Source organism: Ascaphus truei, chromosome 7 (assembly GCF_040206685.1).
Source record: "Ascaphus truei isolate aAscTru1 chromosome 7, aAscTru1.hap1, whole genome shotgun sequence".
NCBI lineage: Eukaryota > Metazoa > Chordata > Amphibia > Anura > Ascaphidae > Ascaphus > Ascaphus truei.
Genome location: NC_134489.1, coordinates 24,325,812 through 24,350,130, shown reverse-complemented (window position 1 = coordinate 24,350,130; position 24,319 = coordinate 24,325,812). Strand labels below are relative to the sequence as shown.

The 24,319-nt window shown below is 52.7% G+C and overlaps 1 protein-coding gene across 2 annotated transcripts in view; it reads left to right on the top strand.

Moving 5' to 3' along the window:
- HDAC4 (histone deacetylase 4) overlaps positions 1 to 23,575 on the top strand; it is a 31,517-nt gene extending 7,942 nt beyond the window's left edge. The window contains exons 5-24 of one of the 2 annotated variants that reach the window (XM_075607375.1): positions 486 to 617; positions 1,334 to 1,446; positions 2,252 to 2,368; positions 2,611 to 2,791; positions 2,898 to 3,121; positions 3,908 to 4,147; positions 4,435 to 4,651; positions 4,751 to 4,884; positions 5,467 to 5,572; positions 6,054 to 6,100; positions 9,723 to 9,830; positions 11,034 to 11,089; positions 11,414 to 11,501; positions 11,696 to 11,815; positions 12,720 to 12,817; positions 13,436 to 13,554; positions 15,619 to 15,752; positions 15,925 to 16,009; positions 16,261 to 16,399; positions 16,723 to 23,575. In XM_075607375.1, the coding sequence (XP_075463490.1) occupies positions 486 to 617; positions 1,334 to 1,446; positions 2,252 to 2,368; positions 2,611 to 2,791; positions 2,898 to 3,121; positions 3,908 to 4,147; positions 4,435 to 4,651; positions 4,751 to 4,884; positions 5,467 to 5,572; positions 6,054 to 6,100; positions 9,723 to 9,830; positions 11,034 to 11,089; positions 11,414 to 11,501; positions 11,696 to 11,815; positions 12,720 to 12,817; positions 13,436 to 13,554; positions 15,619 to 15,752; positions 15,925 to 16,009; positions 16,261 to 16,399; positions 16,723 to 16,762 (2,498 nt within the window). In that variant the 3' untranslated portion in view covers positions 16,763 to 23,575. The remainder of the gene's footprint in view (positions 1 to 485; positions 618 to 1,333; positions 1,447 to 2,251; positions 2,369 to 2,610; positions 2,792 to 2,897; positions 3,122 to 3,907; positions 4,148 to 4,434; positions 4,652 to 4,750; positions 4,885 to 5,466; positions 5,573 to 6,053; positions 6,101 to 9,722; positions 9,831 to 11,033; positions 11,090 to 11,413; positions 11,502 to 11,695; positions 11,816 to 12,719; positions 12,818 to 13,435; positions 13,555 to 15,618; positions 15,753 to 15,924; positions 16,010 to 16,260; positions 16,400 to 16,722) is intronic. The other variant, XM_075607376.1, reaches the window with a different exon arrangement.
- The last annotated feature ends 744 nt before the right edge of the window (positions 23,576 to 24,319 follow it).

Below are 24,319 nucleotides of genomic sequence, written 5' to 3'. Positions count from 1 at the left end.
TGCTTTCCAAACGTCACAGGTTCCTTCAGGTGTACAGACAGTGCTCATCTCTAAAGAACCCTAACTTCCCCTCTAAGAGGTATTACAACCTGCAGTACAATGAATATACATTTCTCCCACACTTCGATTATATTCATGTCACCTTTCCACCTACGTATTTATATCATTTTTATGCCATACCTCTAGTCTGGCCTTTCTTTCTTTTGTCGAGTAGCACCCGGAGGCGGTATCCGTTTACTTGTGATATTTTGGGGTGTACGCACATTATATGGAATTATTTAGCTGTGTATAATTGTATACTATGAGGATTTAAGAGAAAAGTCAAAGTCAAATTGAACGTGTAAATGTGTTTGCGCCTCTCTTAGGAACGACAGAGTTGCCGGTCATTGAATATCGCAGGATAAAAAAATAAATCTATGAATGAGATCTCTTGCTTCGAGTTTCCCGTGCGGAAACCCACGTTTATTGTGCTTTGTGCTCACCAGCGTCGGAACCCAATCTGAAGCTGCGCTCTCGGCTGAAGCAGAAGGTGGCAGAGCGGAGGAGCAGCCCTCTCCTGCGCAGGAAGGATGGCCCCGGGGTCGGCACCCTGAAGAAGCGTCCTCTTGATATGGCAGGTAGGTGACGGCTGTTCTAAGGAGCAAGCTCAAAGAGACACTTCATGCAGAACCTGGCAGGCAGTGAGAGCGCACTCAATGCCTAAAGTTCACATGTGCACCTCAGGGGAGCGTTGGGGTCCCTGTTACTCCCATCTAGGGCACTTGGGAGTTGGGACTCTGATAGGGTCGCCAGGTGGAGTCTCCAAACATACTGGACACAATGGTGAAAGGGGTGACGCACTCAAGACACACACACACCTCACTGCTCCATGCTGTTTCCTCCTCTCCTTGGCCCCACCCCCAGGCTCATTACCTCCCCTCCTGATTGGCTGCTGTTTGGTAATGTTGCCAATCAGGAAGGAGGAAGCTGCCCTGCTCTCTCCCTGCTCAGGGAAATCCCGCGGCCCCCCAAGCCGGTCAGGTCACTATGTCCAGAGAGATAATACCGGACACATACATGTGCAGTATTACCTCTCATTTCCTGGTCTCTGCTGCCGGGTGACACATGGCCCTTGTGTGTATGTGAGGGCCACACCCATTGCCTCTGCTGAGTCAAACTCGTACTAAACAGCTCCACCTAGAGGCTGTTGTGCATCGGTGCGCACTCCTGCTTGCATGGAAAGGCACAGGCACAGCTAGACAGTTGTCACACACATACGACGCAGTGACACGTGGTCACACACATCCCCACGCAGTAACGTGTGATCACTGACTGTCCATATGTGTTCCTGTAGACTCCGTGTGTAACAGCGCTCCCGGCTCTGGCCCCAGCTCTCCCAACAACAGCTCCAGCAACATCAGCACAGAGAATGGCATCTGCGGCCCCATGGGCAGCATTCACACAGAGGTACGAACAACCGTGCGTGTCTACAACAGAACGCCTTGCCGTGTGTAACACAGTGATTTCCAACCTTTTTTGTTTGGAGGAACCCTTGAAGTATTTAGACAAATCTCGGGGAACCCCTATCTGGCTGACACATATTAGGTTTGACAGGGGTCAGTCACAACATTTCCCACCCCACGAGCCACCCCTATTTCCCACCCCACGAGCCACCCCTATTTCCCACCCCACGAGCCACCTCTATTTCCCACCCTCTACCCATGTATTTCTCTCCCATCCATCTCACTAACTCTCCCCCCTCCCGTCTCGCACGTATTTATCCCTTGCGTCTCACTCTTACTCCCTCTTTTCCTCACTCACTCCCTCCCGCCCCCCTCTCTTCTCTCACTCGCCCCTACCTTCCGTCAATTACCCCACTCTCACTCAATCCACCCTACAAAATACAAACCAAAAAACCCTACCCCCAGGAGGGGATTGGGGGGGGTCTGTGGTCCATAGGAGAAACCCCTGAGACTGCTTCACGGAGCCCTGGTTGGGAATCACTGGGGTAACACATGAGGTGCGCGCGTGTGCAGCACAGACTGAGCTGCTTGTAAACATGCAGGAAACCTGGGATCACAGAAGTGACCGTATGAATGTGCACAGAGCAGAACCGTGAGTCCCGGGTATTGCTTGAGCGGGATTCACTGTTGTTTTACCCAAACACGCCACTGTGAGTGTATCGTCCCTGTCCCATCCTCGGCTGGAGACAAGCCCAGCATGTGTGTGCTGAGGTGCGGCGTCCTTGCTCACTGTGCGTTCTCTGTTTCAGGCTGCACTGGCTCACAGGCTGGTGAGCAGGGAGGGCTCCGTGACTCAGCTTCCTCTGTACACTTCGCCCTCCTTACCCAACATCACCCTGGGACTGCCCGCTAGCGCCTCTGCCAACGTAAGTGCTGCTGGAAGCGGCTCCACTGGATGGGGCCCTCGGGGGAGAATGAAAGCGGAAGAGTGGAGGTGTGAGAGAGTACTTAGCCAAGTGTTCAGTCGGGCGTGTGCTGTGCCCTCAGTGCTAAACGTGTCACGGCAGAAAGTTGATTGGGTATAGTGTGTGTTTGTTTGTGTGTGTGTATACATATGTGTGTGTTTGTAAATTTGCCCACTGATATGCTCATATCTCTCTCTTCTCAGGGCAGCTCAGGGCAGGACGCTGAACGCCTCTCTCTGCCCACGCTTCAGCAGCGCCTCTCCCTGTTCCCGGCCGCACACCTCACTCCTTACCTCGGCTCGGAAGCCGGAGGCTCCCATAACTCCCTCCTGCAGCACATGGTCCTGCTGGAACAGCCCAGCACACAGAGCCCCCTGGTGTCAGGTGAGCCAGGGTGCAGTGTCTGATGCATGGCGATGCTGACATTGTGCAGTGGGCTGGAAGCAGTACCAGTCGCACACAGAGCTTACAGTCTTCATTCCTGTTGCAGGTTTGGGCTCCCTCCCTCTCCATGCTCAGTCACTGGTGTCCCCGGATCGGGTCTCCCCCGCCATGCACAAACTACGGCAGCACCGCCCCCTGGGCCGCACCCAGTCTGCTCCGCTCCCCCAGAACTCCCACGCCCTGCAGCACCTGGTCATCCAGCAGCAGCACCAGCAGTTCTTGGAGAAGCACAAGCAGCAGTTCCAGCAGCAGCAGTTGCACCTCAACAAGGTGTGTGCAGCCCACAAGGTCCCTCTCTCACCTCCCCACCTCTCCGAGTGTGTGTCTGAATAACGTACAGTGAGGGAGTCATCTGAGCTTCCAATACATCAGTGCAGGACTGAGGGCGACGGTCACGGTGAAACCGCTCTAGGAAGCTCTGGCTGGTGGTGCCACCAGCAGTCAAGGAGTTAACAGCTTGGGAACAGTGCACAAAGCCCTCGCCCTGAAGCGGAGCCCCCTCATCACACTGACCGCCTGACGTCAACTCTTCTCCCCTGGCAATCCGCCAGGAACCATGTCTATTCAGTCTTCATGCTGCGACGGTCGGGGGGGGGGGGGGGGGGGTTTCATTTCCATGGAGATCGGACTACCTCAAAAAAGTGCTTTGTATATAGAGGTCTCACCCACTGGAAGACAATGGGGAAGGAGATGTTTCCAGTTGCAGGTCTTCGAGCTTCTCACTCCCCCTAAATGACAAAGCGGGGAGGAAGTGGAGGGTGGTAGCTACAGGGTTTCACGCTGTGCGGTCACCTTCATGTCTTATGAATACAGTACTCAGATCTTGCAGCTCCTACAGTCACATGTGAGGGGAGACCCCTCTATCAGAGTGCAACCTGTGACATCCTGCTTGTCCCCTCACGCTTTCTCCCTGAGCATGTTTATGCTCTCCCTCCTCTCATGGCCCCTGATCCCCCCCCCTCCTTGCCATGTGTGGAGACCACTCCTGCTCGCTCCTAACCCCTTCCTTACATCGCTCCTACTCTCCTTCATCCCTGCCCCGTGTCCCCCTTCCAGATGATTCCTAAAGTGAACGAGGCTTCACGGCAGCATGAGAGCCACCCGGAGGAGACGGAGGAGGAGCTGCGTGAGCACCAGGCACTGCACGAGGAACCGTACACGGAGCGTCTAGCCGGACAGAAAGAGCAGGGCCTGGTGCACGTGAAGCAGGAGCGAGAGGAGAGTGAGGAAGAGGAAGACGCACAGGATCTGGAGCACAGCAAGAGGCACGCAGAGCAGGATCTGATGTTCAGACAGGTACCAGGGAACCCGCACCCTATAATTCTTAAGGCACCAGGGGACCCCAAAGAATGCAGGTTCCATGATACCCCGCATCCATCAATTCTGCTGGTACTGAGGGAACCCCCCACATAATTCTGCAGGCCACAGGGAGGCAGATTCATTTGGAACCCGTTGTACAGACCATGAGGGCAGAACGGCGGGAGGGGGGCTGACCCTGCATTCCTACTGTGTGCTATGATTCAGCCTGTGTCTGTGGGAGTGGAGGATTGGATGAGAACCTGAGCCTTGCATCCTGTGTACAGGGGTCTGTATACACCTCTCTGTCATTGCAGCAAACCCTGTTACTGGAGCAGCAGCGCATACACCAACTGAGAAACTACCAGGCTTCCATGGAGGCAGCGGGCCTGGCTATCTCATTTAGTGGGCACCGGCCTCTCTCCCGGGCGCAGTCCTCACCCGCTTCCGCCTCCTTCCCTATGTCTGTGCAGGAGACCCCCAACAAGCCCAGGTTCACCACAGGTGCAGTACTTGATAGAAAGTGTGGGAGGGGGAGTCGGGGATATCAGAGGGGACGCTGGCCTGCTGGAAGCTACAGAGAGTGACTTTAACCTCCCGCAGGCCTCGTGTATGACACCTTGATGCTGAAGCACCAGTGCAGCTGTGGCAACACGAATAGCCACCCCGAGCACGCGGGCAGGATCCAGAGCATCTGGTCAAGGCTGCAAGAGACTGGTCTGCGCAGCATGTGTGAGGTGAGAAAGTGGGACTGACCCGCACCCTAAAAAGGCCCCCTTGCTTCCCATTCTCTCCTCTCTTCCTCCGGCCGTCCCTGCTGGATACGATGTCGCTCAGTCGCAAAGCCGAGCAATGTCTGTCAGGGTGCAGGCATCCAGTGTAGCCAGCGCCTCGTGTCACTTCCCCTCTCGCTGGAGGTGCTCACTGCGTTGGGGGTTCCTTGGTTTAACCCAGGGGAGGCCAACTCCTGTCCTCATGGGCCACGAACAGGTCAGGTTTTAAGGATATCCCTGCTTCTGCACAGATGGCTCAGTTGTTGACTGAGCCACTGATTGAGCCACCTGTGCTGAAGCAGGGATGTTCTTAAAACCTGACCTGTTGGTGGCCTTTGAGGACTAGAGTTGGCCGCCCCTTGTTTAACCCACAGAGCTTATACTCTAAATACGCAGCTGACAAACCCTGCAGGAGCAGGTTGTGTTGCATACGTGTTAAGTTCTTATGTGATTATTCCGGGATATGTTTGGAGAGAACGCGTGTAATGAGAATGGGTTCTAACTTCGGTCAGACCACCCTGACCTCTGTCCCCTCTGTCCCCGTAGTGTATCCGTGGCAGGAAAGCTACGCTGGAGGAGCTGCAAACCATCCACTCGGAGGCTCATACTTTACTCTACGGCACCAACCCACTGAACCGACAAAAACTGGATAGTAAGATCCTACCCTGATCTCTTCATGTCTGCGCTGCTCCCGTGTGCCTGGGCTCTGTAGCAGGGCTTGGACACGCAGTCATTAGTCTCAGATCGGCTGGCTGTAGGGTGATGACTTGTGTGTTGCTGTCCTGATTAAGGGGCCTTCAGGCCTCACACATGGTTATGTGGATGGGATTCTAATACACCTTTGGTCTCCGCGTGAGTTGCTCTTTGAGCTTTCAGTGTCCTCAGGGCTGGCACAGATATAGCGTGGTCTTTCCCGCCCTCCACCACGGCTTTGCCCACATGCCACCTTACCTTGTGCGCTCATATCCATAGTCTCTGACAATATTTTAGGAGCAGTGAGGGAGTGTTAGTGTAGTTACACTTGTACATTAGTGGTATTATTTGCCAGCTGCTTTGTGCTTCCTATAATAAGCCCCGAGTGTGTGTGCTGTGGCACTCCGCCCTCTCCTAACCCTGCCCCTCTCCCCCGGCAGGTTCTTTGACCTCCATGTTTGTCCGTCTCCCATGTGGCGGGGTTGGGGTGAGTATTTCTTCCTGTGCTGCATGCTGCCTTATATTTCTCTGCTCTAACGCAGTTTGTGTCTCCACATTGGCTCCGGCATATAATTGCTGACAGATGCTATCGGGTGGTGGGTGGGGGGAGTGAGCTGTGTAGGGGGCGGCAGAGCTAAGTTCAGCTTCTCACGCGATGTTTGGGGAAACGTGCCCGTCCTGTGCCTCCTCCGAGAGGTCTTGATAAATTTGTGGGGAGGGGGGGGGGGGTGGGCTCATGTTCCTGTTATCTCAGCTTTTCAACTTATATGTACTCTTTGTTATACAATGTTATTGTCCTCTCTCCTGTGTTGCGCTGCGTTGTATGCTGCTGATGGTGGTATACAAATGAAACATAATGTATTTGCACTGATGCTTTTGTTAACTGGAGGTTTTGCTTATTTATTTATTTATTTTTCCCCCTTCAGTGCCAGAAAGTCATGCTCTTTATTTCTCAAAGGCGCAGAGCTACGCACAGCCTGGCTCTGCCTTTCTCTGCTACGCACAGCCTGGCTCTGCCTTTCTCTGCTACGCACAGCCTGGCTCTGCCTTTCTCTGCTACGCACAGCCTGGCTCTGCCTTTCTCTGCTACGCACAGCCTGGCTCTGCCTTTCTCTGCTACGCACAGCCTGGCTCTGCCTTTCTCTGCTACGCACAGCCTGGCTCTGCCTTTCTCTGCTACGCACAGCCTGGCTCTGCCTTTCTCTGCTACGCACAGTCTGGCTCTGCCTTTCTCTGCTACACCCAGCCTGGCTCTGCCTTTCTCTGCTACACCCAGCCTGGCTCTGCCTTTCTCTGCTACACCCAGCCTGGCTCTGCCTTTCTTTGCTAAGCCTGGCCTTGCTCTGCCTTTCTCTGCTACGCCCGGCCTGGCTCTGCCTTTCTCTGCTACACCCAGCCTGGCTCTGCCTTTCTTTGCTACGCCCGGCCTGGCTCTGCCTTTCTCTGCTACGCCCGGCCTGGCTCTGCCTCTCTCTGCTACACCCGGCCTGGCTCTGCCTTTCTCTGCTACGCACGGCCTGGCTCTGCGTCTCTCTGCTACGCCCGGCCTGGCTCTGCGTCTCTGCTACGCCCGGGCTGGCTCTGCGTCTCTGCTACGCCCGGCCTGGCTCTGCCTCTCTCTGCTACGCCCGGCCTGGCTCTGCCTTTCTCTGCTACGCACAGCCTGGCTCTGCCTTTCTCTGCTACGCACAGCCTGGCTCTGCCTTTCTCTGCTACACCCAGCCTGGCTCTGCCTTTCTCTGCTACGCACAGCCTGGCTCTGCCTTTCTCTGCTACGCACAGCCTGGCTCTGCCTTTCTCTGCTACACCCAGCCTGGCTCTGCCTTTCTCTGCTACACCCAGCCTGGCTCTGCCTTTCTTTGCTAAGCCTGGCCTTGCTCTGCCTTTCTCTGCTACGCCCGGCCTGGCTCTGCCTTTCTCTGCTACACCCAGCCTGGCTCTGCCTTTCTTTGCTAAGCCTGGCCTTGCTCTGCCTTTCTCTGCTACGCCCCACCTGGCTCTGCCTTTCTCTGCTAAGCCTGGCCTGGCTCTGCCTCTCTCTGCTACGCCCGGCCTGGCTCTGCCTTTCTCTGCTACGCACAGCCTGGCTCTGCGTCTCTCTGCTACACCCGGCCTGGCTCTGCCTTTCTCTGCTATGCACAGCCTGGCTCTGCCTCTCTCTGCTACGCCCGGCCTGGCTCTGCCTTTCTCTGCTACGCACAGCCTGGCTCTGCCTTTCTCTGCTACGCACAGCCTGGCTCTGCCTTTCTCTGCTACACCCAGCCTGGCTCTGCCTTTCTCTGCTACACCCAGCCTGGCTCTGCCTTTCTTTGCTAAGCCTGGCCTTGCTCTGCCTTTCTCTGCTACGCCCCACCTGGCTCTGCCTTTCTCTGCTAAGCCTGGCCTGGCTCTGCCTCTCTCTGCTACGCCCGGCCTGGCTCTGCCTTTCTCTGCTACGCACAGCCTGGCTCTGCGTCTCTCTGCTACGCCCGGCCTGGCTCTGCGTCTCTCTGCTACGCCCGGCCTGGCTCTGCCTTTCTCTGCTACGCCCGGCCTGGCTCTGCCTTTCTCTGCTAAGCCTGGCCTGGCTCTGCCTCTCTCTGCTACGCCCGGCCTGGCTCTGCCTTTCTCTGCTACGCACAGCCTGGCTCTGCGTCTCTCTGCTACGCCCGGCCTGGCTCTGCGTCTCTCTGCTACGCCCGGCCTGGCTCTGCCTTTCTCTGCTACGCCCGGCCTGGCTCTGCCTCTCTCTGCTACGCCCGGCCTGGCTCTGCCTTTCTCTGCTACGCCCGGCCTGGCTCTGCCTCTCTCTGCTACGCCCGGCCTGGCTCTGCCTCTCTCTGCTACGCCCGGCCTGGCTCTGCCTTTCTCTGCTAAGCCCGGCCTGGCTCTGCCTTTCTCTGCTACGCACAGCCTGGCTCTGCGTCTCTCTGCTACGCCCGGCCTGGCTCTGCGTCTCTCTGCTACGCCCGGCCTGGCTCTGCCTTTCTCTGCTACGCCCGGCCTGGCTCTGCCTCTCTCTGCTACGCCCGGCCTGGCTCTGCCTTTCTCTGCTACGCCCGGCCTGGCTCTGCCTCTCTCTGCTACACCCGGCCTGGCTCTGCCTTTCTCTGCTACGCACGGCCTGGCTCTGCGTCTCTCTGCTACGCCCGGCCTGGCTCTGCGTCTCTGCTACGCACGGGCTGGCTCTGCGTCTCTGCTACACCCGGCCTGGCTCTGCCTTTCTCTGCTACGCCCGGCCTGGCTCTGCGTCTCTCTGCTACGCACAGCCTGGCTCTGCCTCTCTCTGCTACGCCCGGCCTGGCTCTGCCTTTCTCTGCTACGCACAGCCTGGCTCTGCGTCTCTCTGCTACACCCGGCCTGGCTCTGCCTTTCTCTGCTACGCACAGCCTGGCTCTGCCTCTCTCTGCTACGCCCGGCCTGGCTCTGCCTTTCTCTGCTACGCACAGCCTGGCTCTGCCTCCCTCTGCTACACCCGGCCTGGCTCTGCTTTTCTCTGCTACGCACGGCCTGGCTCTGCCTCTCTCTGCTACGCCCGGCCTGGCTCTGCGTCTCTGCTACGCCCGGCCTGGCTCTGCGTCTCTGCTACACCCGGCCTGGCTCTGCCTTTCTCTGCTACGCCCGGCCTGGCTCTGCGTCTCTCTGCTACGCACAGCCTGGCTCTGCCTCTCTCTGCTACGCCCGGCCTGGCTCTGCCTTTCTCTGCTACGCACAGCCTGGCTCTGCGTCTCTCTGCTACACCCGGCCTGGCTCTGCCTTTCTCTGCTACGCACAGCCTGGCTCTGCCTCTCTCTGCTACGCCCGGCCTGGCTCTGCCTTTCTCTGCTACGCACAGCCTGGCTCTGCCTCCCTCTGCTACACCCGGCCTGGCTCTGCCTTTCTCTGCTACGCACGGCCTGGCTCTGCGTCTCTCTGCTACGCCCGGCCTGGCTCTGCGTCTCTGCTACGCACAGCCTGGCTCTGCGTCTCTCTGCTACACCCGGCCTGGCTCTGCCTTTCTCTGCTACGCACAGCCTGGCTCTGCCTCTCTCTGCTACGCCCGGCCTGGCTCTGCCTTTCTCTGCTACGCACAGCCTGGCTCTGCCTTTCTCTGCTGGTCTGTAAGTAGTTGTTCTCTCTCCTGTGCCCAGGTTGATAGTGACACTATCTGGAATGAAGTGCACTCCTCCGGGGCCGCCCGCCTGGCAGTGGGGTGTGTTGTGGAACTGGCTTCCAAGGTGGTGTCAGAAGAGCTGAAGGTTTGTGCTGCATCCCAAATATACCCATAATATACAGAACCAGGCACCCCAGGGAGGAGTTAAGTGCCCAGACCGCATCATATACAGGGAGAACACGTCATGCTTTTATATTCCTCATCACGGAATTAAAGCGCCTGTTTCTCGGTTGTTTCCCATCTCGTTCCTCTTATTAGAACCAAGAAAATATTATTTTGTATAAATTCCATTTCCTTTTTTTCTGTGAGATCCTGCAGCAGATTTCATGTTCTGGAGCAATATGTTGTGTTTTTTTAAATGTATTTTGACAAAACTCCAAACCATGTTGGTTGTTGAACTCGTATAAATGGCCCCGTGGATCAAAATAGTGTAAATACAAATATAGGGTAAGGAAGGATCTGTAGTCTAAATTTAACATGAGTTGAAGTTGATGGATATATGTCTTTCAACCTTATCAACTATGTAGCTATGTAACTATATAACTCCCTATATCCAACAATTAAACGGATATTAAAATATTCCACTGTTTAAAAAGCCAGGGGTCAACCCAATCCCTCAACATCCGTTAAAACACTTTCCCCGTCACCCAAAAAACAGTTTTTGGTCTCTTTTTTTTAAACTCCATACCTTATGGCAGGGGGGTGCAAACTGGGGGGCGTGACATTTTCGGGTAGGGGGGGCGGCTCGGCGTTTAGAGGCCCCGCGTTCTTCCCCACAACATTTAAATTAACTGCCGGGGGAGCACGCGAGGCCTCTGGAAATACCTTATTTTGTCTCCAACGGCATCTGGTGATGCGGCGCCATGGCAACGCGGTGTCAAGTGATGTTGCGTTGCCATGGCGCCGCGGGGTCACATCACGTTGTGACGTCAGCAAACTCCAGAGAAAAGGTAAGGGAGGCGCAAGCGAGGGGGGGGGTGGAGAGCAGGCAGGGGGGCGCAGACAAAGTTTGTGCACCCCTGCCTTATTGGACTGAAAGTTATGGAAAACATGAAATGCGTTGGGATCTGAGCATCTCCCCCTGCAGGGGGTGAGGGGGTAATTGAGACATCAACAGGATAGTGGCCAAGGTGGCATAGCGGTCGGGGATATGCATTACTGAGTATTTCTAGATTTTAGCCCGTGGGTGTTTTCTGCCGGTTCTTTGTGTGTACTTCGATCTCTCTGCTGTCAGTATCTCTCTCCCTGGCACAGATCTTGGTCACGATGTTTCTGTCTCTCTACCTAGAATGGCTTTGCTGTGGTCCGTCCCCCTGGGCACCATGCAGAAGAGAGCACGCCCATGTAAGTGAAACCCACACGGCAGGGTTGGGTCTGTGGGGTACATCAGAGGGAAGGAGACTGGCCCTCCTGGCATTGGGATACATGAGCGTTGGACGTACTGAGCCTCCCTGCTTCATGTTGAGATCTTAATGGACACTGGTCACGGTCTGGGGTTTTATAGAGATGGTGAGGCACTTTATGGGAGGGCAACCTGCACAGCGCACTGGTGGTGATTTTGCTCCTGAAGTGGCTCTGGGGTGGCTGTGGTTTTACTTCGGTCTCTGTGGGGGAGTGTCTTGTGAATCCCCCTCCCCTCGTTAACGTATCTGTATCCTCTGTTTCCAGGGGCTTCTGTTACTTCAATTCCGTGGCTATAGCGGCCAAGATCCTCCAGCAGCGGCTGAATGTGGGGAAGACACTGATCGTTGACTGGGTGAGTTTCATCTCACGGTTATTGTGATGTTCTTCAGCGCTGATACAGCAAAGCATCATATACAATGCGGTGTCAGTACAGCGATTAGTTCTCCACTCCCCCCAGTGTAAAAATCATATGTGCCTTCTAATGAGCGACGCTCTCTGCAGGAACATTTTGGTATGCATAACACAAGCTCGTCTGTTGTGTTCTAGGACGTGCACCATGGGAATGGCACCCAGCAGGCCTTCTACAGTGACCCCAACGTCCTGTACATATCGCTGCACCGGTACGATGACGGCAACTTCTTCCCAGGCAGCGGAGCGCCAGACGAGGTGAGCGACCCAGAGATACGTGCAGCGCTCAGCAGAGCGACAGACTGCTTCATACAGTGTACACGGGATCTATTTATCACATGAGTTTGTGCCGCCCTCTGCTGGTGCAGGAAAGGAAAGCACAGTATCTTGTTTTTCTTCTCCCATTCAATATGCGCATTAATACAATCTGCACACTGACCAGTGATTAGCTAAGCTACAGATCGATCCGTTCTCCTGTGATCAATCGCTTGCTCAGGGTTATTTAATTCAGTTCTTGCACAGCATTATGGGAAATGTAGTCCTGGAATATGATTGACTGGGCAGTTACTAGATACAATTGGTTCACTGCTAGAGAGAGGGCGGGGCTCAAGAGCCAGAGCCTATCAGAAGGAGAAGGGGCTGTCACTTTGGAAAGGCTTCCTACATTAGAAACAGTAACAATGTCTTCAAATGTTTATTTGTTTTTTGTTTTTTTTATAAATGCTACAAGTATTTTCTCATAGTGCCGAACTGATTTATTTATAAAAAAAAACACACACACGTAGGATATTGCTTGAACTGCTGCTTTAACCCCAAGGGATAGGAAAGGTCACCCGTATAGCAGCCAGGTTAAAATGAGGTGTTCTCTCTGGCGCTCAGACGTTTTCACACCAATGCCATAAAATATTCCGGATTGCGCTGCTGAGTTACCGGGTTCCCTGTTGCTCTTCTCATTGCTCCATCACACACATCCTGTACCATCTTGTGCTCATTGTCCTTATGTGTCTTTCCCCTCACTCCTCCTCTGTTCCTTGTCGTTCCTTCTCTGAAAACATTACAAACTCCTATCACGTATACAGTTTCAGGGGTCTCCTCTCCAGTGTATAATGCCAGCTGTATGCTTACGTTCTGGGTACCTGAGTAACCCTCCCCTCCCCCTCAGGTTGGCTCAGGGGCTGGCGTGGGTTTCAACGTGAACATAGCTTTTACCGGAGGCCTGGACCCGCCCATGGGTGACGCCGAGTACTTGGCAGCATTCAGGTAACAGAGGGCAACACGCTGTACATTGAGAGCTGCGCAGCCAGGACAGGGTTAATAAATGTTCATGTTGGAATGTTCCTATGGGTTTTACAGCAGACCACCAGGGGATGGCACATACCGGCATGTAGTCCCAAGAGCTTTCAATCATCCACTCCCTTAAGCTCACACCTCACACAGCTTCTCTCTATTTGAACCTGATTTTTTTTTTTTTTAATTTCAATCTTTTTTTATTGGAAGTATATAAACAAAGATACGGGGTTGTCATGAGCACATGGCTGGTGTTGGTACAGATAGTTTCCAATAAACATTTTTTCTTTCCTCCCCTGTCACCAAGGGTTGCATCCTAAGAAGGGGGTTGAACCTGATTTTTGATGGTGATGACAGCTCCTTGTTATCTGAGCTGTGAACCCCCAAAATTAGATTAACTTTTTATACTACCTGCTGGTCCTCCTCTCTCCTGAGTCGTGTGTTCTGTCTCTGTTTGCGGTTATTTTTGCCCTTAAATAGACCCCCTAATTGTGTACCAAGTGCTTGGCTCTTAATATGCTTTTCAAGGCCCTGTAGCTTTAAGCTGTGCTCAGCCCAAGAGCAGGCGGTGACACTTCTCTGCCCTTGCAGGACGGTGGTGATGCCGATAGCCAATGAGTTCTCCCCGGAGGTGGTTCTGGTATCTGCCGGGTTCGATGCCGTGGAAGGCCACCCAGCTCCGCTCGGAGGGTACAGAGTCTCGGCGAAGTGTAAGTGCAGCCGCCGAGCGCACAGAGCCTCGTGCTGAGGTCCTATGGGGGACTAGCGGTCCTACAAACTTTACAAAGTGGGAGGAGTTCAGAGACTCCAAAGCGCTGCACGATTCCACACGTGTGTCAGGGTGTATGTCTGGTAACCCCTTCCCTGCCGCAGGGCCTGCAGGGTGTTGCTTCACAGGTTTTATGCATGTTTTGCTTCACAAAGCGTTGCAAGCGCCTCTGGCACGGAAAGGCCTGAAAGGTAACGCAAATACCTAGATGTCTGCAGGACTAATAGAAGAAGACACTTGTGCAGAATGAAAGTGAACACATTTTTGGTAGGAATAAAAAAATTGCTGTGTCCTCCAAAACGGTTTCTTATTGTTTTTGCTGAAACGTTTGTTTTACCTGCGGATCACCAGTATACCTGATAATGTGACACCAGAAGCCTGCGCTCTGCTCGCATAGCGGCGTGGGCAGTTACACAGCGGCGTGGGCAGTTACACAGCGTGGGCAGTTACACAGCGTGGGCAGTTACACAGCGTGGGCAGTTACACAGCGTGGGCAGTTACACAGCGTGGGCAGTTACACAGCGTGGGCAGTTACACAGCGGCGTGGGCAGTTACACAGCGGCGTGGGCAGTTACACAGCGGCGTGGGCAGTTACACAGCGGCGTGGGCAGTTACACAGCGGCGTGGGCAGTTACACAGCGGCGTGGGCAGTTACACAGCGGCGTGGGCAGTCTCATAGCGGCGTGGGCAGTTACACAGCGTGGGCAGTTACACAGCGTGGGCAGTTACACAGCGTGGGCAGTTACACAGCGTGGGCAGTTACACAGCGTGGGCAGTTACACAGCGTGGGCAGTTACACAGCGTGGGCAGTTACACAGCGGCGTGGGCAGTTACACAGCGGCGTGGGCAGTCTCATAGCGGCGTGGGCAGTCTCATAGTGGCGTGGGCAGTCTCATAGCGGCGTGGGCAGTCTCATAGCGGCGTGGGCAGTTACACAGCGGCGTGGGCAGTTACACAGCGGCGTGGGCAGTTACACAGCGGCGTGGGCAGTTACACAGCGGCGTGGGCAGTTACACAGCGGCGTGGGCAGTTACACAGCGGCGTGGGCAGTTACACAGCGTGGGCAGTTACACGGCGTGGGCAGTTACACGGCGTGGGCAGTTACACAGCGGCGTGGGCAGTTACACAGCGGCGTGGGCAGTTACACAGCGGCGTGGGCAGTTACACAGCGGCGTGGGCAGATACACAGCGGCGTGGGCAGATACACAGCGGCGTGGGCAGTTACACAGCGGCGTGGGCAGTTACACAGCGGCGTGGGCAGTTACACAGCGGCGTGGGCAGTCACACAGCGGCGTGGGCAGTCTCATAGCGGCGTGGGCAGTCACACAGCGGCGTGGGCAGTCACACAGCGGCGTGGGCAGTCACACAGCGGCGTGGGCAGTTACACAGCGGCGGCAGTTACACAGCGTGGGCAGTTACACAGCGTGGGCAGTTACACAGCGTGGGCAGTTACACAGCGGCGTGGGCAGTTACACAGCGGCGTGGGCAGTTACACAGCGGCGTGGGCAGTTACACAGCGGCGTGGGCAGTTACACAGCGGCGTGGGCAGTTACACAGCGGCGTGGGCAGTTACACAGCGGCGTGGGCAGTCACACAGCGGCGTGGGCAGTCACACAGCGGCGTGGGCAGTCACACAGCGGCGTGGGCAGTCACACAGCGGCGTGGGCAGTCACACAGCGGCGTGGGCAGTCACACAGCGGCGTGGGCAGTTACACAGCGGCTTGGGCAGTTACACAGCGGCCCTCTGTGATGGACAGTTCCATAACGGCCTCTAACATGTCTCAGTCATTAACCCCTCCCAGAGAGGCCAATTTGGCGTTGTTCTGCACGTATATAAATGGTGCCGTAATTACATTCCCAAGTGGAAGTCCCAAATGTAGCAGACTTGTTGAAGGGCTGAGGGTGTTCTGTCTTATTTAAAACTTATTGCATCACTCCGTCCTGTTTGCTGACCTTTGGCGGCTTTTGCTCACCCCGTAACCTTTAACCTCACTTCTCTCTGCAGGCTTCGGGTACCTGACAAAGCAGCTCATGGGATTGGCTGAAGGCCGCATCATCCTGGCCCTGGAGGGAGGTCACGACCTCACCGCCATTTGCGACGCTTCTGAATCCTGCGTGTCCACCCTGCTGGGTAATGAGGTAAGAACCAAGTTTTGGGTCGGCTGTGACAGGGCTCTTGAGCACCGAGGCGAGATAATTACACAGGGCTCGGGGATTTGGCAGGGGCAGGGCGGCGGGCTCCCTCTAAGCCTGGCCAGCTCCCGAGGTTTGGACTAGATTAGAGTTCATCTCTTCGCGTTCTGTTCACCAGCTCGAGCCGCTCTCTGAATCTGTGCTGCAGCAGAGTCCGAACAGCAACGCAGTGAGCTCCATGGAGAAAGTCATCCAGATCCACAGTACGTATTACGTGGGCCGTGCAGCAAACCTAGACACACCGGCACCTGCACACACACACACACACACACACACACACACGCGCACCTGACAAAGTCGGAACTTCCAATGAATCCGTGCAGTGTTGAGAACTTTGTTTTTTTGTGGGTTCTCCTGGACTTTGAAAGTTGATGACGACAAATATAGGCATACAGCGGTTGTTGCAGTTTGCCTGCAGTCGGTGTCTGAGCCACTGGCCTCTCCTCCCCTGCAGGTGAGTACTGGTCCTGTCTACATCGCATCTCCTCTACTGTCTCCTACTCGCTCATCGAGGCGCAAAAGTGTGAGAACGAGGAGGCCGAGACTGTGACGGCGATGGCGTCCCTCTCTGTAGGGGTCCGGCCGGAGAGAAGGTGAGGGAGTCACTGGTCTGAGGGGGAGGGGTCTGCATGTGAAGAACGCTCAGTAAGTTATTGAGGTTGGTCTATAATGCACAGGATCCATGGGTGTGGGAGGTAAAGCGGAGCAATTCTTACTTCCAAGAAGTGGAACATTCTAAAGAGTGGGAGGTGGTGTCATTGTATCCATGGCAACTGTCTGGGCCAATCAGAATGATTAGTTTTATGCGTGGGGCACTGGGAAACAAAGGGGGGTTTGCAGAATGGAGCATTTTGACTAATTTTGATGTCCACACCTAGCTTTAGAGTGACACACTGTACCTGTCTTCCCCTCTCAGGACAGAGGATGAGCCAATGGATGAGGAGCCTCCTCTGTAGCAGACGCCAGCGGCTGGGGATCGTCCAGTTTGTAATTCCGTGTCTTTGTGGGGGGGGGGGCCACCCCCTCAGATTTCTCCGCCCGCGCTCTGTCCGCAGTAACATGAGCAGCGACCTGGATGCAGAGAGAAAAGAAACACTCTGTATACCGCATCCACAGAACCACAATCACCGCGGCACATGGTGCCACGCACAGCGGGGGGGGCACAGCCGCACTCTGCCGCCCCCACTCTGGGACGTGCCGCTCCTCCGCAGGAGCCTTCTGGCAGCTTTTGCCAAAAAAAAAAAAAAAATGTTTTTGTTATTTTACTTTTGTGTTTTTTAACAAATACTAAATCAAAGAAAAACTATGGGGGGAGGGGGAGGGAAACGAAGCTCACAAACAGCTCGGTGCTTTAAAGTTCTACAGATTCACAACTCGCGAGGACTCTGAACACTCTTTGTGCTGAAGGGATACGCGGGGCCAGAGCGCACGCTGCAGAAACTTGTGTTAACCACTCTGTGCATCCTGTCCCTTGGACATTTCTCCTCTTTCACTTTTTCGCTTCCGTCTAGTGACGGGGAGCATCACCCGGAGACGACACTTCTGGTGCGTTTCCAGTGTGCGCGGGATGAAGGGACAGTTTGGGGGGGGGGGGTCGGGGGGGACAGATGCTCGGGAACCTTTTTATCAGAGCGAGGGAATGGTGGGGGACTTTCTTAACCTGGAGAGAAGCAGGAGGAAGGGATTGTGCCTTGTTCATGGATGGAACCCCCTTTTTTTTTTTTCTCTCTCCACTTAGATGGTTTGTTCTTTTTATTTTTTCTGAAAATGGATGGACTTGCCTTAAAACCTGAACACCTAACACACCTAAGAGGAGTCACGTGGCGCTACAGCACCCTGCGTGTGACCTCGAGTGTTGCTGGGAGACAGGTGTGCTTGCCCACTTTGAGGCCACTTGCCCACAGACACTGTGTGCTGTGACGCCGAGTGTTAATGACCTAGGTGCAGTGACCTCGCTCTGTGCTGTGTTTTCCTATTCTTTTTATTTCACTTTTCTAAAAACAAGTTGCATGGCCTATTCTTATGATGACCAGACAGTCTACTCCACTCGTAACCCATCCTCCCAAGCAGAGATATTTCCTACAAGTGACGCCTTGTAAGTACATTTCTACACACGTGGAGCTGGGCGGCTCCCACTTCTCACCGCGCGGGGAGCATGAACTGACCTGCGCGTCTCCGGTGAGGAGGTGGTTTTTTTTGTTTTTGTTTTTTTTGTACAATTTTTGAAGCGAATGCAAAACGGGCAAACAGAACATTTCCAGTTCCCATTTCAGATGATGTGTATATGTATGTGTGTGTGTATATGTATGTGTATATATATATATGTATGTATATATATATGTATATATATATATCTATATATATATATATATATCTCTTTGTAAGTGATATTTTTTTCGTGTGACAACTTTCCGTATTTCCTGTTTTTATATTGAGCGGTCCTTTTTTTCTTTTGTTGTGTTTCACTCTTCGGATGTTTTCAGGTTCCGATTTTCTCCCTCTGATCTTTGCGTCTCTTTCCTGGAGGCTCCCGTTGGATGCTCTGGTTTGCGGTAGCTGTGCGGACCTGTGGATTGGTCAGTGAGCCTGGTGGGTGCTGTAGAGCGTGTAATAGTTGAACGGGATTGGTTCGATTGCTGTTCCAGATGTTGGCAGTTCTGGGATGTTGGAATGAGACAGCCTCACCCACCTCACTAGGTATCAGATCAGAGAAAGGAGTTGCTGAAACCTTTTTGATTTTTTTAATGAGACCAACAATCTACTGTATCTGAGCCGTGCTCCTGGGTTTTGCATGGAGGGAGCACGGCGGGCATTGGATTTAACCTCCGTAAGGCACTTAATCTTCATGCTGGGGTCTTTCCAAACCTGTCTAATTTGCAGCATCACTCATCTCCTGCCGGACACTAGACGGACTCCTGGGGGTAACCTCATTGCAGCTGTAGGGGACAGCATGTTGTTGCTCTGCAGTAGTGAGGGGTAAATCGATTTCTCAGCAGCCCCTCCCCTGGATGTTTTTGGGGAGGGAATGTATTCTGGGGAGCAGTGCTGGGACCTGCACCGTGACATTAGTCTTTACTTCTTGTCCTGGCAGCACGTGGGGTGTGTAGGAGCTATAGCCTGGGGGTCTCCTTGGAAGCCCCTCTATCGGAACCCTCACTATGGACCTTTTTTGTGTGTGTTTTTTTATTATTACATTGTATGGCCGTTCTGCAAAATACACTACAGCCTGTGAGTGTGTCACACAGCACAGGAAGCAGAGCCCTTTATTTACAGGTGGGTACCCACTGCCCCCCTCATGCTCAGCGTGTTAACGGGCGATCAGCCCCCCTCGTCCTCTTCTCACATGCTCTAATGCCTCCCCCTCCTTCCACATACTCTGCTGCCTCCCCCCAGTCTCGCATGTAAGTGCAAACTCTGCTGCCTCCCCCTCCTCTCGCACAAGCGCAAACCCTGCTGCCTCCCCCTCCTCTCGCATGCAAGCGCAAAACCCTGCTGCCTCCCCCTCCTCTCGCATGCAAGCGCAAACCCTGCTGCCTCCCCCTCCTCTCGTATGCAAGTGCAGACTGCTGCCTCCCCCTCTTTCATGCAAGCGCAAACTCTGCTGCCTCCCCCTCCTCTCGTATGCAAGTGAAAACTCTGCTGGCTCCCCTTCGACTCGCTTGCAAGCGCAGACTCTGCTGCCTCCCCCTCCTCTCGCATGCAAGCGCAGACTCTGCTGCCTCCTTCTCTTTCTTGCAAGTGCAAACTCTGCTGCCTCCCCCTCCTCTCGTATGCAAGCGCAAACCCTGCTGCCTCCCCCTCCTCTCGCTTGCAAGCGCAGACTCTGCTGCCTCCTCCTTTCATGCAAGCGCAGACTACTGCCTCCCCCTCCTTTCGCATGCAAGCGCAGACTCTGCTGCCTCCCCCTCTTTCATGCAAACGCAAACTACTGCCTCCCCTCCTCTCGCATGCAAGCGCAGACTCTGCTGCCTCCCCCTCCTTTCGCATGCAAGCGCAGACTCTGCTGCCTCCCCCTCCTTTCGCATGCAAGCGCAGACTCTGCTGCCTCCCCCTCCTTTCGCATGCAAGCGCAGACTCTGCCGCATGCTTACTCTACCCCTTTACTAAGAGCAGTGCGTCACCTGGTACCTGCTGATCTTACCCTTGTGTCAGCATTGACTTCACCGCCTCTTGCAGCTCATTTGCTGCAAGAGTTTTGATCACTCTTTACTGGTTTATATTTCTCCAGGAAGTAATAATGATTCCCATGAGGTTTAAGGGTCCATAGTTTAATCTGAGACTTTCTGTGGGAATCCTTTGCTACATAGTCGAACGCTGCATTTTTTGCGATGCACAAGGAGGTGAAGATAATTATTTATGTGGCTGTGAGGTGTATGCTAAGAGTTCTCACATGTATACACGAGTTTAAAGGTGCAATCAGCTTTACAGGCAAAAAAAAACCTCAGAAATTATTTATATCAGGAGTGGCCAACTCCAGTCCTCAAGGGTCAGCAACAGGCCAGGTTTTCAGGATATTCAGACTTCAGCGCTTGTGTCTCAGTCGCTCAGTCTTTGACTGAACCACTGATTGAGTCACCTGTGCTGATGCGGGATGTCCCCAAAACCCGGCCTGTTGTTGGCCCTTGAAGACTGGAGTTGGCTGCCCCTGCTTTAAATGACCGTTTGCAAATTGTGGTATAAATGTTGTGCTTTTACAATATGTGACGTTTTAAAAACAAGGCCACCCGGTCTGAATGCCAACAGTGTCACTGCTCACACCCCCCACCTCCCGCTGTGCCTGGTGACTGCTGGTTGTGACGCAGAAGAAAAGAACGAAGGGCAGAGCTCTTGATGTGACCGCAGAAAGTACTTGCTGCAGGTGTTTGTATTCCGTGTGGCTTTGTTTTTACAGCGATTCAACAAAAGAGGATGAACAGTTCTGTGAGTTATGGTGGAAAGATTAATTTGGTCCACAATGAAGTATGAGTGCACCTTTCAAATTCAATGATTATAAAGATGGTAACCTCACCCCTGAAGTGTTACTGCTGTCACAGACACCCATGTTAGGTGCAGGTGACACACTGCTCTTAGTACATGAGTAACAAGTATCTGTGCTGTCGGAACAGGCTGCGTGGTTTCTGTGGAAGGTTCTGCACTTGCAGTCTGTTGGCAAAGCTAGGTGCTTATTTGCTTGTTCCAGACCTGCATATGGGGGGGGGGGGCGGCTGTGAGGATTTGGGGGGCTCTGTACCCAGTGACACTACTCGCGTTCCTCGCTCGTTTAGGGTTTCCCCTGCATCACACCACTTTTTATTCATTCCACGTTTTAAAGAAAAGAAAAATTGACACCGTAGATAATTTTGTGTGCGCGCAAGTGAGGGGCGCACTCCTGTTTCCGGGCATTGTATCTCGATATAAATAAATATAAATATATATATATATATAAAGATAATTATATATAAAAAATATATATGAATCTATTTTTATAGGTTTTTGCTATATACCCTGGGGTTGCATGTTCCAAGCACAGTGAGCAGTGTTATATTCTGTACCCCAGGAAGCTGCTGTGCTGTGGGGAGGGGGCTCATTCTCTGACCCTCGTAAAGAAAGGGGCACTTGGTTTGGTTTTCTTTCCTTTTGGTGGACCAGACGCTGTCCGATTTGTTATATTGGGGTGTGTGCTCTTTTTGGTTGTTGAAACCCCCAATTATTCAACAAGGACTACTTGCAATTTGCAGAAGTGCCTGTGACTGCCAGGAAGGGTGCGGTGTGTGTATGTGTGTGCGTGAGAGACTGTGCACAAGCCTCTCACGAGGTGTGTGTGTGTGTGTGTGTGTGTGTGTGTGTGTGTGTGTGTGTGTGTGTATATATAATGTTTTTTTAAACTGGTAAACACTATTGATCAAGGCCTGCAGTAAGACACATACTGCAGCCCCCTGCAAACACTGCGTAATGTATCTCGGCAGCTCTCTGCAGTCAGTGCGCATGTCACATACCTGTCACTTTCAGGTCCGCATGTCTTCTATCTGCCGGCTTAATATACACTGTATCAGTCTCTTCTTATACAGTTTCATCTACTCCGGAGCCAATTTGTCTGATACATTTCTCCCTTTCAGAGCAGCGTTGCATGCCAGTCAGGCAGCGGAGGGTTATCTTCCGTCTGGGGGAAGATGAAGTTGTTACTGTGTCAGGATTCTGAGACCTCACACTTCATGCACTAAATCAGGGGTGCTCAACTCCAATCCTCAGCCCTCTCCTCCCCCCCCCCCCCCCCTTCACCCCCTCCCAACAGGTCAGGTTTTCAGAATATTACAGCTTCCGCACAGGTGGCTCAATTGAAGACTGAGCATCTGATTGAGCCACCTGTGCTGAAGCAGGGACTGATTGAGCCACCTGCTAAAGCAGGGATATCCTGAATACCTGACCTGTTTAGGGAGGAGGGGGGGGGGCTTGTTGAGGACTGGACTTGAGCACCCCTGCACTAAATGACCATTACCGTGTGTTTATGTATCCCATGTTATTCTGGAGTGATGGGCGTGAGGTTCACTGAAGGGCACTGCTTGGCACTGACCTGTGTCTCACTCTGTCATACCAGATGGAGCTCGGACGCTGAGCATGTAGGTCACCTGTATGCCTGCAGGATGACAGTGAGACGGTCTCCTCCGTGTTAGACACGTCAACCCAGCAGTGAATATGGGATAAGGGGTAAAGGCACCTTTTTTCATTTTATAACTTTTTTTTTTTTTTAAAGGGAACCCCCCCCCCCTTCTTTGATCATTCCCAACGTCCACCCCACTTGTATACATTTATAGCACTTCTGAACTGTTGGAATCTCATGAGACGTTACGTCAGCCTGACAGTCTCGCCTGTTCTGATACATATTGTTTCTTGGCAGAAACCTGCCTCTTTTTTTTTATTTTTGTTCTTTCTTTTTTTTTTTGTGTGTGTACGATTGTAAGTTTACTTCAGCGAGTTGATTCACACATCGCAGGCGCGAGCAGCAAGTTTTAAGTGCCGCCGCTCCTGCCTTTTTACATTTCGATGGACGTGTTCACCTCGCGCTGCCAACGCACTGTGTTTTAATTAAGAAAACAAAAAAATCAGCAAAAAAATAAATAGAGAACACCACCTGGAATCCTTTTGTACATTGTCGTGGAGTGCAGGGCCCAGCTTTCTGATACACAGATTGTAAGTATCAATTGCACATCACTCTCATGATTTGCTCCAGAGTTTAGAGTAGAGACTCTACTTTTCCATTTTCTGAGTATAAGAAGTGTGTGTACACATACACACACACATACACATACACACACACATACACACACACATACACACACACACACATACATACATACATACACACACATACATACATACACACATACACACACATACACACACACATACACAATGGGAATTTAATGCATCATTCACCTGATCTTACAGCAGGTCTGCAGTGAAAGTATGAATTCCTTCTGGACAGTTAGCATTCACCTTGGTTTCTTTTGTCCGGTGTCAGCCCTGTCTGCTGGCGTTTGGAAGGGACCTGGGCTCCTTTTCTGTTCCTCTGCGGGAGCTGGATGGAGATTTTTTTAAATATATATATATATTGTTTGCCCTTTTTTTTTTTTTTAAATCTCCATTTTTTGCCCACTGGCCATCAGTGTCTTTATTTTTTGTTTTCTGCGACATGAATGACTGATTTGAAATTTCTTAGCAAGGCAGTATTTTCTACCACATGATGACAGCTTGTTACTCTCGTGGTGTAAATAAACAGAAAATGTTACATATCCTGTGTCTGCGTCTCTTTGGTGAGCAGTCTCTGCTTGCAACAGTAATAGCTGCAAGTTCAGCCTAGTCCTTGGGAAAGGAATATATCAATATTAAATCAAATTATCAGGCACATTTAAACTTGTGATGTTTCAATCTTGCCTAATTTCTTGGAGGTGCTGATGAGGCTGTATAGTAAACCTTCCCCCTAGGTTAACAGGATACTTGGGAAACAAATGATAAAGCAAGTTGCATACTCGCAGAGATTCATTGCAAAGATCGGTCCTACATGCGCTTGATGTATTTTATTTTCTCCATGGGATTCAGAAGCAAAAAAAGTACAAGGTGCTCCTGAAACGTGTTTTTTATTTTATTTTTTTGTTAACTTGAGCCACATGGAGAAAATAGAATATATCAGGCCCATGTAGGGCTGATCTTTGCAGTGAATCTCTCGGCGAGTGTGCGATCTGCTTTATACATCCTTTTCACGCCTTGGGAATAACCACTCACCTGCACATGTATGAGCATTGATGTTACATGTGCTTGGTAATTCATTGCTCGCTTCTAAAATGTTCTCTGGGGACACGTCTGTAGGTTGGGCCCGCTCACCCACCTCCAAGCTCCTCCACACTGAGATTTCTTGTTGACCCAATAAAAAATTTTTAAAAGCCATCACAACCTCCAGCAAATCTGTGTACTGTACTTCTCATGCCATGTTCGGTCTTGTGGCTATAGGTTTGTGATACTTTTTATGGGAACAACAT